This window comes from Mixophyes fleayi, chromosome 2 (genome assembly GCF_038048845.1).
Source record: "Mixophyes fleayi isolate aMixFle1 chromosome 2, aMixFle1.hap1, whole genome shotgun sequence".
Taxonomy (NCBI): Eukaryota; Metazoa; Chordata; class Amphibia; order Anura; family Limnodynastidae; genus Mixophyes; species Mixophyes fleayi.
Window position 1 is genome coordinate 376,482,133 of NC_134403.1, and position 17,902 is coordinate 376,500,034.

Sequence of the window (17,902 nt, forward strand, 5' to 3'; positions counted from 1 at the left end):
GGCTCTCTCCATGGTCTCCTCCTCCGTCCCGCTCGCAGTGCATGTCAGGCGTGACGTCATGCGCCCGCGCGACATCCATTGCGGAGCGTGACGGAGGAGGAGACCAGGGAAGGAGCCGGATCGCCAGCTGACCGCAAGGTAAGTATTTTCTTCTTTTTTTTCAGGTTTTTATTTTTTTTTTGCTGCCTCCGACGGGCCCCCCTGGGCTGCAGGGCCCATATATATAATATTTTATTTTTTTTTGTATATATAGGAGCCCCGGTGCACTGCTGTGCCCGGAGGCCCAAGATGTTCTTAAGAGGGCCCTGAGTACTAGGAGGCGTTATATGGAGAAATAGAAGGAGCTATAGGGGTAACAGGAGGAGATAAAGGGAGCGGTGTTTTACTGAGTAATAGGAGTTATATGGAGTTATATGGAGTAATAGAAGGAGTTATAGAGAGGTGTAATATGATGTACTAGACCAGGCTCTCCAGGTGTTTTGAAACTACAAGTCCCAGCACGCCCTGCCAGCTAATGGCTGGCTAGCTACAGGCAAAGCATGCTGGGACTTGTAGTTTCACAACATCTGGAGACTCACAGGTTGGCCAGGCCTATACTAGGAGGTGGTATATGAATTAATAGGGGAGTATGTGGAGTAATAGGAGGAGCTATATGAGAATGGTATATTACACACACACACACACACATATATATATATATTCTTCTCTCCACAGACAAGATGGACGTTACAGATGTGAACCTTCAGGACGAGAATCAACATGGTGTCTTAACCCTGCCAATCGTCGTGACATTTACAGTTATTATGCTTCTGGGGGCTGGAATTGTGCTATGTAAAAGGAAGATCTTTTCCTCAAAGCGTGAGTTATTACAGCTGAGCAGAGAATTACAGCAAGAGACAGCAAAGGTTATTTCCGAAAGTGCAAAACATGCGACGCACAGAACCTTTCTATTCATGAAAATGTAGATATGAGGAGATTGCAGGCGTCAAGGAGGGAGAGGATGAGGGTGTGACGGCAGTACGGAGGAGAGGATGAGGGTGTGACGGCAGTACGGAGGAGAGGATGAGGGTGTGACGGCAGTACGGAGGAGAGGATGAGGGTGTGACGGCAGTACGGAGGAGAGGATGAGGGTGTGACGGCAGTACGGAGGAGATGATGAGGGTGTGACGGCAGTACGGAGGAGAGGATGAGGGTGTGACGGCAGTACGGAGGAGAGGATGAGGGTGGGTCACCAGTACGGAGGAGAGGATGAGGGTGTGACGGCAGTACGGAGGAGAGGATGAGGGTGTGACGGCAGTACGGAAGAGAGGATGAGGGTGTGACGGCAGTACGGAGGAGAGGATGAGGGTGTGACGGCAGTACGGAGGAGAGGATGAGGGTGTGACGGCAGTACGGAGGAGATGATGAGGGTGTGACGGCAGTACGGAGGAGAGGATGAGGGTGTGACGGCAGTACGGAGGAGAGGATGAGGGTGGGTCACCAGTACAGAGGAGAGGATGAGGGTGTGATGGCAGTACGGAGGAGAGGATGAGGGTGTGATGGCAGTACGGAGGAGAGGATGAGGGTGTGATGGCAGTACGGAGGAGAGGATGAGGGTGTGATGGCAGTACGGAGGAGAGGATGAGGGTGTGATGGCAGTACGGAGGAGAGGATGAGGGTGTGATGGCAGTACGGAGGAGAGGATGAGGGTGTGATGGCAGTACGGAGGAGAGGATGAGGGTGTGATGGCAGTACGGAGGAGAGGATGAGGGTGTGATGGCAGTACGGAGGAGAGGATGAGGGTGTGATGGCAGTACGGAGGAGAGCCTGAGGGTGTGATGGCAGTACGGAGGAGAGCCTGAGGGTGTGATGGCAGTACGGAGGAGAGCCTGAGGGTGTGATGGCAGTACGGAGGAGAGCCTGAGGGTGTGATGGCAGTACGGAGGAGAGGATGAGGGTGTGATGGCAGTACGGAGGAGAGCCTGAGGGTGTGATGGCAGTACGGAGGAGAGCCTGAGGGTGTGATGGCAGTACGGAGGAGAGCCTGAGGGTGTGATGGCAGTACGGAGGAGAGCCTGAGGGTGTGATGGCAGTACGGAGGAGAGGATGAGGGTGTGATGGCAGTACGGAGGAGAGGATGAAGGTGTGATGGCAGTACGGAGGAGAGGATGAGGGTGTGATGGCAGTACGGAGGAGAGCCTGAGGGTGTGATGGCAGTACGGAGGAGAGGATGAGGGTGTGATGGCAGTACGGAGGAGAGGATGAGGGTGTGATGGCAGTACGGAGGAGAGGATGAGGGTGTGATGGCAGTACGGAGGAGAGGATGAGGGTGTGATGGCAGTACGGAGGAGAGGATGAGGGTGTGATGGCAGTACAGAGGAGAGGATGAGGGTGTGATGGCAGTACAGAGGAGAGGATGAGGGTGTGATGGCAGTACGGAGGAGAGGATGAGGGTGCGATAGCAGTACGGAGGAGAGGATGAGGGTGTGATGGCAGTACGGAGGAGATGATGAGAGAATGTATGAGCTGTGGTTACATCTTGAATAAGAAAAGGGAATATTGTGGCGGGGCAGCAAGGCTGGATGTGAGGAGTAAAGCAGAGAGCAGAGTCCAGGGTGACACCAAGGCAGCCGGTTTGGGAGACTGAGGTAAACGTGGTGTCTGGGAGGAGAGAAGATGATCGTTTACGTTTTGGACATGTTGAGATTTAGGTAACACTGGGACATCCATGTGGAGATAGCAGAAGACAGTTGGTTACACTAAGTAGAACAGAAGGGGAGAGGTCAGGGGAGGAGAGGTAGATTTGTGAGTCGTTAGCATAGAGGTGGTACTGGAGGCTGATGAGAGAATGAGTTCCCCAAGAGATGAGGCATCCATCGGGAACAGAGCTGTGTGGGACCCCAACAGATAGTGGGAGTGGAGGGGAGGATGTGCCAGAGGGAGAGACACTAAAGGAGCGGTTCAATAAGTAGAACTAGGGATACCTGCTGTTTCCTATCTGGACATTTGATAAAGAATCCCCCTAAATCTAGGTCTCCACCAGCCTCTCCATCGATTCAAAGATCAAATATAAAACAAACTGGGAGAAAACCCAGTCTTTAAATCCAGTACTCTGATTATAAAATGTCAATATTATCCACTTATATAGAAGTAAAAAAAACGCATATGAAGAGTTTAGGGCATTCAACACTGGAACCGTTCAACTGAGAACAAGTGGTTTTCTCTTGCAGCCCACCATACTTTCACCTGTCAGACATGTTTCAGACATCACGTCTTTTATCAAATTTACACTATTTATATATGCCACAAATTAAACCTGTTGGTTAGGAAATACGGTATAGTAATTATTAACTCTTTTAATGCTAAGGACCAGTGGGACTAGTCCTCAGCATGTAGCACAGAAATGCCATCTTGGTAAAACACGCCGCACTACATTAGAGGGTTTTACCGTCATTAAGACGTCCAGGGATGGGGGAGGGTCTCCCTCCTCCTGGCTTCAATAAATTGAAGGTCAGGTACCCCTCCCCCCCTCAAATGATATGATCCCTCAGTAGTTATTCTCTAGTAATTACATGTGATGACCAGACAATAACACCCTACACCCTGCCCAGATCCCACCATCCTGGATTAATTTCTTGGTGGTGTTTAGAAATAAAGAGATACACTAATTTGCTCTTAGTTCACCTTCTTGCAATAAAACCACTTTTTTGGTCATTTTCCGTAGATTGTCTTTGGCGTGTTATGAGATACGAGCAAACTAATGGTATTTTCTGGAATTGAAAAGTCCACTGAAAAAAAACAAGGCATAATTTATGTGGGCATTTTATAAACAGATTACGGATAATGATGTTGGAATGTGACAAGCCCAATAAGTGCCAAAATAGGCTGATCACAGGGGTGAGACAAGCCTTGCGGTATAGGGTGAGATCAACTTATTAAAATGTCCTTATAATTTAAGAATTATAAAAAAATGTGTATGCATATTTCTATAATATGAACATAGAGAGTATATTTAATCAACGATTTATTACAGTTTCATTGCAATAAAATGATATTATGAATTAGAATTAAGGCTTGTCATCCTTGTCGAAGGACTGGAAAAGGTAGAATAGAGGAGAATGAGGCTGAAGTCAAAGGATTGGAGAAGGTAAAATAGTGGGGGATGAAGTAGACGTTGAAGGATTGGAGAAGGTAGAATAGTGGGGGATGAAGCCGAGGTCGAAGGACTGGAGAAGGTAGAATAGTGGGGAATGAAGACAAGGTCGAAGGATTGGAGACGGTAGAATAGTGGGGGATGAAGCCGAGGTCGAAGGACTGGAGAAGGTAGAATAGTGGGGAATGAAGACAAGGTCGAAGGATTGGAGACGGTAGAATAGTGGGGGATGAAGCCGAGGTTGAAGGACTAGAGAAGGTAGAATTGTGGGGGATGAAGCCGAGGTTGAAGGACTAGAGAAGGTAGAATATTGGTAGAGAAAACCGAAGTTGAAGGATTGGGGAAGACAGAATAGTGGGGAATGAAGCCGAGGTCGAAGGATTGGAGAAGGTAGAATAGAGGAGAATGAGGCCGAAGTCAAAGGATTGGAGAAGGTAAAATAGTGGGGGATGAAGTCGACGTTGAAGGATTGGAGAAGGTAGAATAGTGGGGGATGAAGCCGAGGTCGAAGGATTGGAGAAGGTAGAATAGTGGGGGATGAAGTGGACGTTGAAGGATTGGAGAAGGTAGAATAGTGGGGGATGAAGTCGACGTTGAAGGATTAGAGAAGGTAGAATAATGGCGGATGAAGCCGAGGTCGAAGGATTGGAGAAGGTAGAATAGTGGTGGATGAAGCCGAGGTTGAAGGACTAGAGAAGGTAGAATAGTGGGGGATGAAGCCGAGGTTGAAGGAATGGAGAAGGTAGAATAGTGGGGGATGAAGCCGAGGTCGAAGGATTGGAGAAGGTAGAATCATGATGTACAGTCAAACAAAATTAGTTTTCAAAGCACAAGGAGAGAACGCCAAAACAAAACTTTAGTCCTGCAAAGGTTTGGTAGAACTAAGGGACCTATAAAGCGATAAAAAGGTGAGATAAATGTTCTGATTAACAAGACTTTTTCACTGAAGGGCTGATTGCAGAATAAGAAAAGCTGTGCAGCAGTCCAGGTGAGGTAACTAGCTAAATTACTGTTCTTAGCAGAGTGCTGATTACAGGAATTGAGAGAAGTTGTCATTGTGAAGTTTTCTGACATCTGTCATCTGGAGCTAGTGTTGTGAATCCTCACAGTAATTGTTGTCTGACAGTTGTCATTCGGAGCTAGTGTTCTGAATCCTCACACTTTTTACAATTTTGAAATTACAAGGACATTTAAATAAGCTCATTTAATAATTACAAACATGCATTTGCTAACAAAACAGCTTCATTTCTGGCATATATAAATAGTGCAAATAAAGCCATTGATAGTGACTAAAAGCCATTGATAAAGAATGTTATCTCTCTAAGTTGAAACACTTGATGGAACACAAAAGAAAACTTCTGGTTCCTGTTTGTGTGGTTCCAGTGTTGAATGCATTAAACTCTTCACATTTGCTTTTGTTCATTTACTTAAAATGGATACTATTGTAATTTTATAATTAAAGGATTTAGGATCATTATTTTCCCAATTTGTTTCACGCAGCAAGTGAACCAGGAACTGTGTCACAAAGACCAATGGAGTGAAGACAATGAGTATGGATGATCACTAATCACTTTGTGAGAGCAGTATCATCAGAAGCCGACTGAAGAGAGATAAGAAGGGATAGGCGGCTGTACACAAGTAGTACCTCAAGTAGATTGGAGTCACAGAAGAATATAGAAATTGGGCAGTAAGTGGAGAGAGGTTGGGTCAATAGATTTTGTTTTACAATTAGTGAGATGAGTATGTGTTTAAAGGAGAATAGGAATGTGCCAGTGGAGACAAGTTCAAGAGGAGAGCTAAAGTTGGACATTGAGTTGCGACAAGGGAGTGAAGTTAGAAACAAATAGAGTTGAGGGGGGCTATAGGGTGAAATGACAAGATGAGTGCAGAAACTATTACTCAGTAGAATGAACTGTGTGTGGACTGGGGAGTTTAGAAGGTGGGTGGGGTCTGCCATGATATTTTGTTGCACAGTGCCAATTTTGTCTTTGAAGTAGATGGCAAAATCGTGGGATGTGAAGGAAAAAGCAGAAGTGGAAGAGCAGTCTAACAAGATGAAAGGATGAATTTATAGTGAGGGAAGTCTGCATTGGAGTGAGTTTTTCTCCAGTGGCGCTCAGCAAATGGATCACTTCTGCAGTAGCTGGTCTGTTTGTTGTGCTATGGTTGAGGTTTGGATTGCCAAAGACTGTATATGATGGCTGGAGTTGCATTGTGTAGGTAAAAATCCACCTCTTCAGGAAAGATTATAATATTCCTCAACCACCATAGGTTACTCTAATATCAGTCTTTATACAATTTACAGAAGACAACAAGCCTCTGACCCCCTGAAATACATTGCTGTGTGACTGGATCATATAGCATACTAAGCACTCTTTACCTTTACACTCTGCTGGACCAATGTGCGGTATGTGTCAGACTCCCAATGTCCCATAGATTGTAATCTTGTGAGCAGGGCCCTCTTACCTCTCTGTCTATATTACCCTGTATCATTTTATTACTGCACCCAATTGTAAAGTGCTACATAATATGTGTGTACTATATAAATAAATGATGATGATGATGTAGTGTGTTGTTGTGGAGACAGTTAGATCAGGACAGGGCAGGGCAGTTATAAGAGAGAAGAATTTTATAAATGGGTCTGGTCAAGAGTATTTATGTGTCTATATGTATGTGGGTGTGGAGGGGAACGGGAGTGTGACTGGATTACTTAGAAATAACTTATTGTAAGAATATATTTAAATTATTAGCACAGTGCACTAATTTATATAATTGCAAATGTACTGATTTTGATACTGTGTTATATTTTTGTATTAGAAATGTACTGAATTCTGATGCAGTAGCCATTTGTTCGAGGAAATCTTTGTGTAGCTTCAAAAGGAAATCCTCATTAAGGCTAATTAGACCTGTTTCATGTGAAGTGACAAACACTTGCTTTAGCCGGTATACACAGCAGGGGGCCGCTGCCTTTCTGTCCGATGTGGCTCTTCATCCTGTATCTCAGAACCTGCCCGATAAATGCAGCAACAAGTGATTGAGGATATCTCCGATTGATGTGAATTTTGTTAGTTTAAAATTGTGTTCACTCCAAATTTGGAGGAGATATCACATCCTGATGTTAATCTTTGAAGTAAATATTTCAGACTTTGGAAAATGGGTCCGATTTACCCCCTGCCGGCTGTGTCCAAATCTGTATATAAAAGCACTGATCAAGTAGTAGCATTATACCATCTGAACTCCAGGAGATCACTAGTACTTTAAACTAGTGCATGTAACTGGCCTTATTAGGACTATTTGAGGTAATAAAACATCAATGCTTCAAGATTCTGTTTTGACGCCTACTTACCTGAGGCAATTCCTGTGACAGATTAGACAGATTAGACCAATCTAATCCATTATCCGGCTGTTCTGAGGTTGGGACCCAGCATCCAGTACCACCGCTCTGCCCGCTACCTGCAGCTCTGGCCAGTGTGATAGGCTGAGGGAACCATCCACATCAATCCTGATCTAAAGGAAGAGGTCAGAGGTACCAGCCTAGGTGCCCAGTGAGGGGGTACACCAGCAGCGAACGTTACCCAGAAGGAAGTGGCTCTAGGTGTGATAACAGGCTCCTCCTACTATGACAGGAGCGGTGCATTTGGGAAAAAGAAAGTGGACGGCGGCAAGACAGCCAGTCCCCAGCACAACAGACAGGGTGGCAGAGGCGGTTCATCCTGTCACAGGGAGCATGAAATAAAGGCTAAATGAAAGAAGGCTGTGGACAGAGAGCAGTAAGGTCAAGGTAGAGAAACTAGAGATGGAACAGAAGTGGAAGACTACAAAGCCAATGGAGTGTCCATCACAGTTTTAATTTTCAGAAATGACCCATACTGATCTTTATGTACAATTATTAGAAGAGAGACAGTGAATGAGAGGAAGAATGGTTTTAAAAGATATTCTGATTTATGGTTACTAGCCCAGCAGTTTAGTCTCCGTTCCCTCGGTCACCGGTTACTGACCCGCTTGTTTAGTCTGTTCTGTTAGATCCCCGGTCACTGACCCGCTTGTTTAGTCTGTTCTGTTAGATCCCCGGTTACTGACCCGGTTGTTTAGTCTGTTCTGTTAGATCTCCGGATACTGACCCGGTTGTTTAGTCTGTTCTGTTAGATCCCCGGATACTGACCCGGTTGTTTAGTCTGTTCTGTTAGATCCCCGGTTACTGACCCGGTTGTTTAGTCTGTTCTGTTAGATCCCCGGTTACTGACCCGGTTGTTTAGTCTGTTCTGTTAGATCTCCGGATACTGACCCGCTTGTTTAGTCTGTTCTGTTAGATCACCGGTTACTGACCCGCTTGTTTAGTCTGTTCTGTTAGATCACTGGTTACTGACCCGCTTGTTTAGTCTGTTCTGTTAGATCTCCGGATACTGACCCGCTTGTTTAGTCTGTTCTGTTAGATCTCCGGATACTGACCCGGTTGTTTAGTCTGTTCTGTTAGATCTCCGGATACTGACCCGGTTGTTTAGTCTGTTCTGTTAGATCACCGTTACTGACCCGGCTGTTTAGTCTGTTCTGTTAGATCCCCGGTTACTGACCCGGCTGTTTAGTCTGTTCTGTTAGATCCCCGGATACTGACCCGGCTGTTTAGTCTGTTCTGTTAGATCTCCGGATACTGACCCGCTTGTTTAGTCTGTTCTGTTAGATCACCGGTTACTGACCCGCTTGTTTAGTCTGTTCTGTTAGATCACTGGTTACTGACCCGCTTGTTTAGTCTGTTCTGTTAGATCTCCGGATACTGACCCGCTTGTTTAGTCTGTTCTGTTAGATCTCCGGATACTGACCCGGTTGTTTAGTCTGTTCTGTTAGATCTCCGGATACTGACCCGGTTGTTTAGTCTGTTCTGTTAGATCACCGTTACTGACCCGGCTGTTTAGTCTGTTCTGTTAGATCCCCGGTTACTGACCCGGCTGTTTAGTCTGTTCTGTTAGATCCCCGGATACTGACCCGGCTGTTTAGTCTGTTCTGTTAGATCTCCGGATACTGACCCGGTTGTTTAGTCTGTTCTGTTAGATCACCGTGACTGACCCGGTTGTTTAGTCTGTTCTGTTAGATCACCGGTACTGACCCGGCTGTTTAGTCTGTTCTGTTAGATCACCGGTTACTGACCCGGTTGTTTATTCTGTTCTGTTAGATCACCGGTTACTGACCCGGCTGTTTAGTCTGTTCTGTTAGATCCCCGGTTACTGACCCGCTTGTTTAGTCTGTTCTGTTAGATCACCGGTTACTGACCCGGCTGTTCAGTCTGTTCTGTTAGATCACCGGATACTGACCCGGCTGTTTAGTCTGTTCTGTTAGATCCCCGGTTACTGACCCGGCTGTTTAGTCTGTTCTGTTAGATCCCCGGATACTGACCCGGTTGTTTAGTCTGTTCTGTTAGATCACCGTTACTGACCCGGTTGTTTAGTCTGTTCTGTTAGATCACCGTTACTGACCCGCTTGTTTAGTCTGTTCTGTTAGATCACCAGTTACTGACCCGGCTGTTCAGTCTGTTCTGTAGGATCACTGGTTACTGACCCGGTTGATTAGTCTGTTCTGTTAGATCACCGTTACTGACCTGGCTGTTTAGTCTGTTCTGTTAGATCCCCGGTTACTGACCCCGGCTGTTTAATCTCTCTTCCGTCTGGTCACCAGTCCATTAGGTAAATTTCTGACCAGATCCAAAAAGACCAAATGTAGGCACAGAGATGTTTTGCAGTTCCCAGCAGTGGAGTGCTGACATCCACCAATGTATTCTCTATAATGATAAATAATCACACAAGGCTTCCTTAATTTTGCACTATCCTAAATGACCTGCTCTGTAAATCTTTATTCAGTCTGGTTACTGTTTGCTAAGTATTTGATGACATACTTAATATAAACATAGGGAAAATCTATTTTCAGACGCCAACCAACGGGTACAGTACCAAGGCGGACACATAAGGTAAGATTAACTGCAATATAAATAATAATTACGCATCAAACATTGTGGTCCTCTCCTCTGTTGTCCAACACCACCTCACATACCCAATATATCTTCCTTTCCAGCTGTGAGGAACCGGAAACAAATGGCTGATAAGTCCTGGTAGAAACGCTGATCATCTTGTCACTGAAATCCTACAAAAGGATGGCGTGTTTACAATAGCTGGATGGGCAGAAAGGAAACTGTAACAAGCACTGAATGCTGCGATGTTCTACTGCAAATCGGCAGCGGAAGAAAACGTCCTCTCGACTGTCGCTTTGTCCAAACAACTAACATTTGAAATCCATCTTCTTACAAGTGAACTACAAGGAGTAATTGATGGAAAGGAACGGAGATAATATGGAGTCATACAAGAAGTTAGGTTTAACAGGAGGTAGTACAGAGTAACAGGGCTAGGTATAGGGAGAGAGTAACAGGTGAGCTATAAGGCAGAGGTTACATGAAATAATAGGAAGAGTAATGAGAATATGTATAGGGAGTAAGAGGATAGGTTATATGGAGTAACAGGATGAAAAGAGGGATAGGTTACATGGAGTAACAGGAGGAGTTATAGGATAGGGTAGAGGTTACAGGGAGGAGTTATAGGATAGGGTAGAGGTTACAGGGAGGAGTTATAGGATAGGGTAGAGGTTACAGGGAGGAGTTATAGATAGTAGCAGGAGGAGTTATAGGATAGGGTAGAGGTTACAGGGAGGAGTTATAGGATAGGGTAGAGGTTACAGGGAGGAGTTATAGATAGTAACAGGAGCAGTTATAGGATAGGGTAGAGGTTACAGGGAGGAGTTATAGATAGTAACAGGAGGAGTTATAGGATAGGGTAGAGGTTACAGGGAGGAGTTATAGATAGTAGCAGGAGGAGTTATAGGATAGGGTAGAGGTTACAGGGAGGAGTTATAGATAGTAGCAGGAGGAGTTATCGGGCAGAGGTTACATGAAATAATAGGAAAAGTAATGAAGATTTCTAGAACGTAAGAGGACAGGTTATATGGCGGAAACAGAGGGAGAGGGTATAGGGAGTAACGGGGAGTTATAGGAGAGATAAGTACCTGTATTATCCACTGTACAGAGCAAGTACCTATATTAGCTTTGCACTTACTACGGAAAGAATCAGTGGAGACCTGTCATATATACAATGAATACAGAAATAAACTTTTACATTTGGAAATAAAATGCAACATTCTGTTCGGTTCCCATTCGATCTCTTCAGTGTATGATACATTTGAGGATTCTTAGCTTTAAGTCTCATGTTTCATCATTTGATGCATCTTCTCATAAGTATGTTATATGATATGGTTATTATACTATGTATTATTAGGGTTCATCTTCCAATGCCTTCAATAAACAGATTAAAAAAATAAAATAAAAATGCATATTCCTTCCTTACCTGAATTTTCACTGCAATATAAATCAAAAACCCAAAAAGTAAACAAACTAGGTACAATCAGCAGACTGATTTAGAGTTAGCATGCCCAGAGATCCATGTGTCTCCCCGCATCTGTGCTTAGGTTTTGCCCTCTTGTTCCCGTTAATGAGCTTTCATCATCATCATCATCATCAGCTATTTATATAGCGCCACTAATTCCGCAGCGCTGTACAGAGAACTCACTCACATCAGCCCCTGCCTCATTGGAGCTTACAGTCTAAATCCCCTAATATACACACACAAAGGCCAAGAAAGACTAAAGTTAATTTAATAGCAGCCAATTAACCTACTAGTATGTTTTTGGAGTGTGGGAGGAAACCAGAGCACCCAGAGAAAACCCACGCAAACACGGGGAGAACATACAAACTCCACAATGATAAGGCCATGTTTGGGAATCGAACTCAGGACCCCAGTGCTGTGAGGCAGAAGTGCTAACCACTGAGCCAGTCTGCTGCCCATAGAATTGGGCGCACTTTAGTGCTTTTTCAAGTCTATCTACTGTTAACTCCTGAAGCGAATTCAAAATATGAAGGATGGTTCTTATGGGCTCGTTTACACCACTGTTTAAAATGTTAGAACCCGGAAAAACCTATTTCTTATGAGTTAATGCCCCACTACCAGTACAATAAAATGTATTAGTAAAAGTGCAATGAAACAAAAACACATGAATAACGCATTAGAAACACACCAATAGAACGCGCTAACATGCACATTAGTTTTGATGCATTTTCCCAGCTAGTATGTTTGAACTGAAATCTGTTGTGAAAGAACAGTTTCCATACATCACGCTGCCACTTCCCTGCAGATTGTGGAAGCCAGAGACACGAGCAGGAAGTAATAGTATCACACGCTGAGACAGACACACAGCTCATACCGTCCGGATCCCTCTAGAACTACACCCGTCCCCGCTAGTACCCACAATAACATAATACAAAGACCTACGGTCAGAGCATGAAGCAGCATCATATTATATATACTGCATCACATCTCTACAATCCCGTTACTGTGTAACTACTGGTAGATACTTGCAGCTTTATACAATATTGTCTCTTTTGGAAATGTAACAGACTAGAAGTTACTGAAACCCATAAAGGAAATATCCACATTCAGAGGCCGAGGATTAGGGACAGAGCTGTGTATTTCCTTCCATAAAGACAGATTACATTGAGTGCAGCGTCATGATTATCATATACATTAATATATAATCTAATATCCTCCGCTATATCTCAGTCTATGCCATTATATCCTCCGCTATATCTCAGTCTATGCCATTATACCCTCCGCTATATCTCAGTCTATGCCATTATACCCTCCGCTATATCTCAGTCTATGCCATTATACCCTCCGCTATATCTCAGTCTATGCCATTATACCTCCGCTATATCTCAGTCTATGCTATTATACCCTCCGCTATATCTCAGTCTATGCTATTATATCCTCCGCTATATCTCAGTCTATGCCATTATACCCTCCGCTATATCTCAGTCTATGCCATTATACCCTCCGCTATATCTCAGTCTATGCCATTATACCCTCCGCTATATCTCAGTCTATGCCATTATACCCTCCGCTATATCTCAGTCTATGCCATTATACCTCCGCTATATCTCAGTCTATGCCATTATACCCCCGCTGTATCTCAGTCTATGCCATTATACCTCCGCTATATCTCAGTCTATGCCATTATACCCCCGCTGTATCTCAGTCTATGCCATTATACCTCCGCTATATCTCAGTCTATGCCATTATACCCTCCGCTATATCTCAGTCTATGCCATTATACCTCCGCTATATCTCAGTCTATGCCATTATACCTCCGCTATATCTCAGTCTACGCCATTATACCCTCCGCTATATCTCTCTCTATGCTATTATACCCTCCGCTATATCTCAGTCTATGCCATTATACCCTCCGCTATATCTCAGTCTATGCCATTATACCCCCGCTGTATCTCAGTCTATGCCATTATACCTCCGCTATATCTCAGTCTATGCCATTATACCCTCCGCTATATCTCAGTCTATGCCATTATACCCTCCGCTATATCTCAGTCTATGCCATTATACCTCCGCTATATCTCAGTCTACGCCATTATACCCTCCGCTATATCTCTCTCTATGCCATTATATCCTCCGCTATATCTCAGTCTATGCCATTATATCCTCCGCTATATCTCAGTCTATGCCATTATACCCTCCGCTATATCTCAGTCTATGCCATTATACCCTCCGCTATATCTCAGTCTATGCCATTATACCCTCCGCTATATCTCAGTCTATGCCATTATACCTCCGCTATATCTCAGTCTATGCCATTATACCCTCCGCTATATGTCAGTCTATGCCATTATACCCCCGCTATATCTCAGTCTATGCCATTATACCTTCGCTATATCTCAGTCTATGCCATTATACCTCCAATGTCTCTGTCTATGCCATTATACCCTATGATATCCCAGTAATATCATATCCATTAATATCTCAGAGAACAGTATATTATCCTCCAATCTATCCCTGTAAAGAGAATTGCAGTTTTGCGGTGTTGAAGAGATCACAGTACATATGAAATTAAAGGAGAATTTATTGCAGATAATTGTCGAGTGGATTAGAGAACAGGTTTGATCATCACGCGCCAATAATGAAGGTCATGGGTGGCTATAATCAGAAATCATGAGACGATCTTTACTTTCCGGTCAGTTTGATCACCGCAGAGACCATCTCTCCAATTCCGTCAAATATTCTGTGCAGCGGAGCTTGGCCCATGAAGGCTGGGGTGGTGACCACACTGTGTGTCTTATCCACATGGACCTCGTGGAAGATGAAGAATTAAGGAGCAGAAATAACAATTCTGTACAGCTGACACGGTTACATAAAATGCTGACCGAAAACAAGAATGAGTGTACAAACATCTCACATCTCCTAATACCAACACGACACACTGTAGTGTCCTCTCACCTGGAGAAGGCCGCAAAACGGTCATACACCGCACGGTCCTAACTGCAAATGTTCCCATAACATCATCATTGTTTACTGGCTGCACACAGAGAATATGACGCATGGGATGAATGTACAATACACAGTCTGGACATGCGAATAGTTATAGGTTATATCAGGCTCACGTAGGGCTCGTACGACTAGTGATCTATCCAAGCTTTGACGTGTACACTGTCCACAGCAATAGCACCAAACACACAGACCTAGGTGCATACTATTACTAAAATATAATACTTAGTATTATAATGTTCTGCAGACCTGTGTAATGAGCGACAGGGAGGCAGGAAGAAAATGAATGAGAAGAAGAGAAAGTGTAGAGTTAGAGGAAGGATGATGGAGGGTGGTGTGAGCTGGAGGACGGTACATGCTGGGGATCACAGTGAGGGAAGGTTTTCCTGGTGGCCCAGAGGACATGACTCATAGACCATAGGTTCCCCATGTCTGGCAGAAACACAGACATGACTCATCTTACTGTACATAGGGAATGATGAGGGAGATGAAGGCATAATACATGGGTTAGTAGGACCCACAAGCAGAGCACATACACCTATTGGAAGGATATATGCACCTCCTTGGCACAGTGTTTGCCTCCCAGAGCACAGATGGCTTTCGAGGTCCCGGCATACGGCCATTTCCCACCTTGTTCTTCTTCTTGGCCCACAATCACTTCCACCCCAGGGATCACCTTAGCAGCCAGGACTGGGGCAATACAGCACAGTCTGGAAGGGAGAGGGCCCGCTGGCCATATTATGTTACACCTCAACTAAAGTAGCAGCAGTCCGAAATATACAACCAAAACCTCCACATATAAAGCTAAGAATTAAATGCAATGAGAAGGAGCCACTCATCAAGGTCACATTATGAACACAGCTGTCCCAGGCTCTGCTCCATTGTGGGACACAGCTGGAAATAGTGGTGAAATAGAGGGGACTGTGTGTGCAGAGAACATGCCCGGTGCTATAAAGGACTAACGGGTGGGAACCCGTTATCTCACTAGTCAGAGGAAGTGCCAGGACATGGCACGAGTTGAATGGTAAATGGGAGGCTTACGCCTGGCACAATACCCTTCCCTGACAGGCCAGCACATATTAAAGGCCAGATGAAGACTCACCCAATCGGCTTCTTTGCTTTTTTAAAGTCCTGGAGAACTCGCTCCACATCGCTGTTAACCCGACAGGACTCCCCATCCACTGCGAAGGAGGAGCTGTTAGAAATACAAGATGGAATCAGTAACAAGCGCACTCCATACATGGGACAAATACTGGGTTGTAAATAAAACCAGCCTCCAGCTACAGACAATGAGACGTCAGAGATACCCAGCATATTACTGTATATAGCAGTACATAGGATATACTCTGGGCTCATACACAGCATATTACTGTATATACCAGTACATGGGATATACCCTGTGCTCATACACAGCATATTACTGTATATACCAGTACATAGGATATACCCTGTGCTCATACACAGCATATTACTGTATATACCAGTACATGGGATATACCCTGTGCTCATACACAGCATATTACTGTATATACCAGTACACAGGATATACTCTGGGCTCATACACAGCATATTACTGTATATACCAGTACATGGGATATACCCTGTGCTCATACACAGCATATTACTGTATATACCAGTACATAGGATATACTCTGGGCTCATACCCAGCATATTACTGTATATACCAGTACATAGGATATACTCTGGGCTCATACACAGCATATTACTGTATATACCAGTACATAGGATATACCCTGTGCTCATACACAGCATATTACTGTATATAGCAGTACATAGGATATACTCTGGGCTCATACCCAGCATATTACTGTATATACCAGTACATAGGATATACTCTGGGCTCATACACAGCATATTACTGTATATACCAGTACATAGGATATACTCTGGGCTCATACCCAGCATATTACTGTATATACCAGTACATAGGATATACTCTGGGCTCATACACAGCATATTACTGTATATACCAGTACATAGGATATACCCTGTGCTCATACCCAGCATATTACTGTATATAGCAGTACATAGGATATACTCTGGGCTCATACCCAGCATATTACTGTATATAGCAGTACATAGGATATACGCTGGGCTCATACACAGCATATTACTGTATATACCAGTACATAGGATATACTCTGGGCTCATACACAGCATATTACTGTATATACCAGTACATAGGATATACTCTGGGCTCATACACAGCATATTACTGTATATACCAGTACATAGGATATACCCTGTGCTCATACCCAGCATATTACTGTATATAGCAGTACATAGGATATACTCTGGGCTCATACCCAGCATATTACTGTATATAGCAGTACATAGGATATACGCTGGGCTCATACACAGCATATTACTGTATATACCAGTACATGGGATATACTCTGGGCTCATACACAGCATATTACTGTATATACCAGTACATAGGATATACTCTGGGCTCATACACAGCATATTACTGTACATACCAGTACATGGGATATACTCTGGGCTCATACCCAGCATATTACTGTATATACCAGTACATGGGATATACTCTGGGCTCATACACAGCATATTACTGTATATACCAGTACATGGGATATACTCTGGGCTCATACACAGCATATTACTGTATATACCAGTACATAGGATATACTCTGGGCTCATACACAGCATATTACTGTACATACCAGTACATAGGATATACTCTGGGCTCATACACAGCATATTACTGTACATACCAGTACATGGGATATACTCTGGGCTCATACACAGCATATTACTGTATATACCAGTACATGGGATATACTATGGGCTCATACACAGCATATTACTGTATATACCAGTACATAGGATATACTCTAAGCTCATACACAGCATATTAACTGTATATACCAGTACATAGGATATACTCTGGGCTCATACACAGCATATTACTGGTATATACCAGTACATAGGATATACCCTGTGCTCATACACAGCATATTACTGTATACCAGTACATGGGATATACTATGGGCTCATACAACAGCATATTACTGTATATACCAGTACATAGGATATACTCTAAGCTCATACACAGCATATTACTGTATATACCAGTACATAGGATATACTCTGGGCTCATACACAGCATATTACTGTACATACCAGTACATGGGATATACTATGGGCTCATACACAGCATATTACTGTACATACCAGTACATGGGATATGCTCTGGGGTCATACACAGCATATTACTGTACATACCAGTACATAGGATATACTCTGGGCTCATACACAGCATATTACTGTACAATACCAGTACATAGGATATACTCTGGGCTCATAC

General features: G+C 43.9%; 2 protein-coding genes across 6 annotated transcripts in view; one reads left to right on the forward strand and one right to left on the reverse strand.

Annotated features, from left to right (window-relative positions):
* The window catches only part of LOC142139698 (ICOS ligand-like), a 38,158-nt gene extending 26,838 nt beyond the window's left edge, over positions 1-11,320 (forward strand). The window contains exons 5-9 of one of the 5 annotated variants that reach the window (XM_075197540.1): positions 715-858; positions 10,049-10,088; positions 10,193-10,651; positions 10,718-10,810; positions 10,843-11,320. In XM_075197540.1, coding sequence (XP_075053641.1) covers positions 715-858; positions 10,049-10,088; positions 10,193-10,220 — 212 coding nt within the window. In that variant the 3' untranslated portion in view covers positions 10,221-10,651; positions 10,718-10,810; positions 10,843-11,320. Of the gene's footprint in view, positions 1-714; positions 859-10,048; positions 10,089-10,192; positions 10,693-10,717 lie in introns of all 5 variants that reach the window. The other 4 variants (XM_075197539.1, XM_075197542.1, XM_075197537.1 and 1 more) reach the window with 4 other exon arrangements.
* A 2,793-nt stretch (positions 11,321-14,113) lies between these two features.
* Positions 14,114-17,902, reverse strand: part of GATD3 (glutamine amidotransferase class 1 domain containing 3) — a 52,854-nt gene continuing 49,065 nt past the window's right edge. Inside the window, exons 5-7 of the mRNA XM_075197543.1 lie at positions 15,656-15,748; positions 15,107-15,263; positions 14,114-14,361 (exon numbers count right to left, since the gene is read on the reverse strand). Coding sequence (XP_075053644.1) covers positions 14,233-14,361; positions 15,107-15,263; positions 15,656-15,748 — 379 coding nt within the window. The 3' untranslated portion in view covers positions 14,114-14,232. The remainder of the gene's footprint in view (positions 14,362-15,106; positions 15,264-15,655; positions 15,749-17,902) is intronic.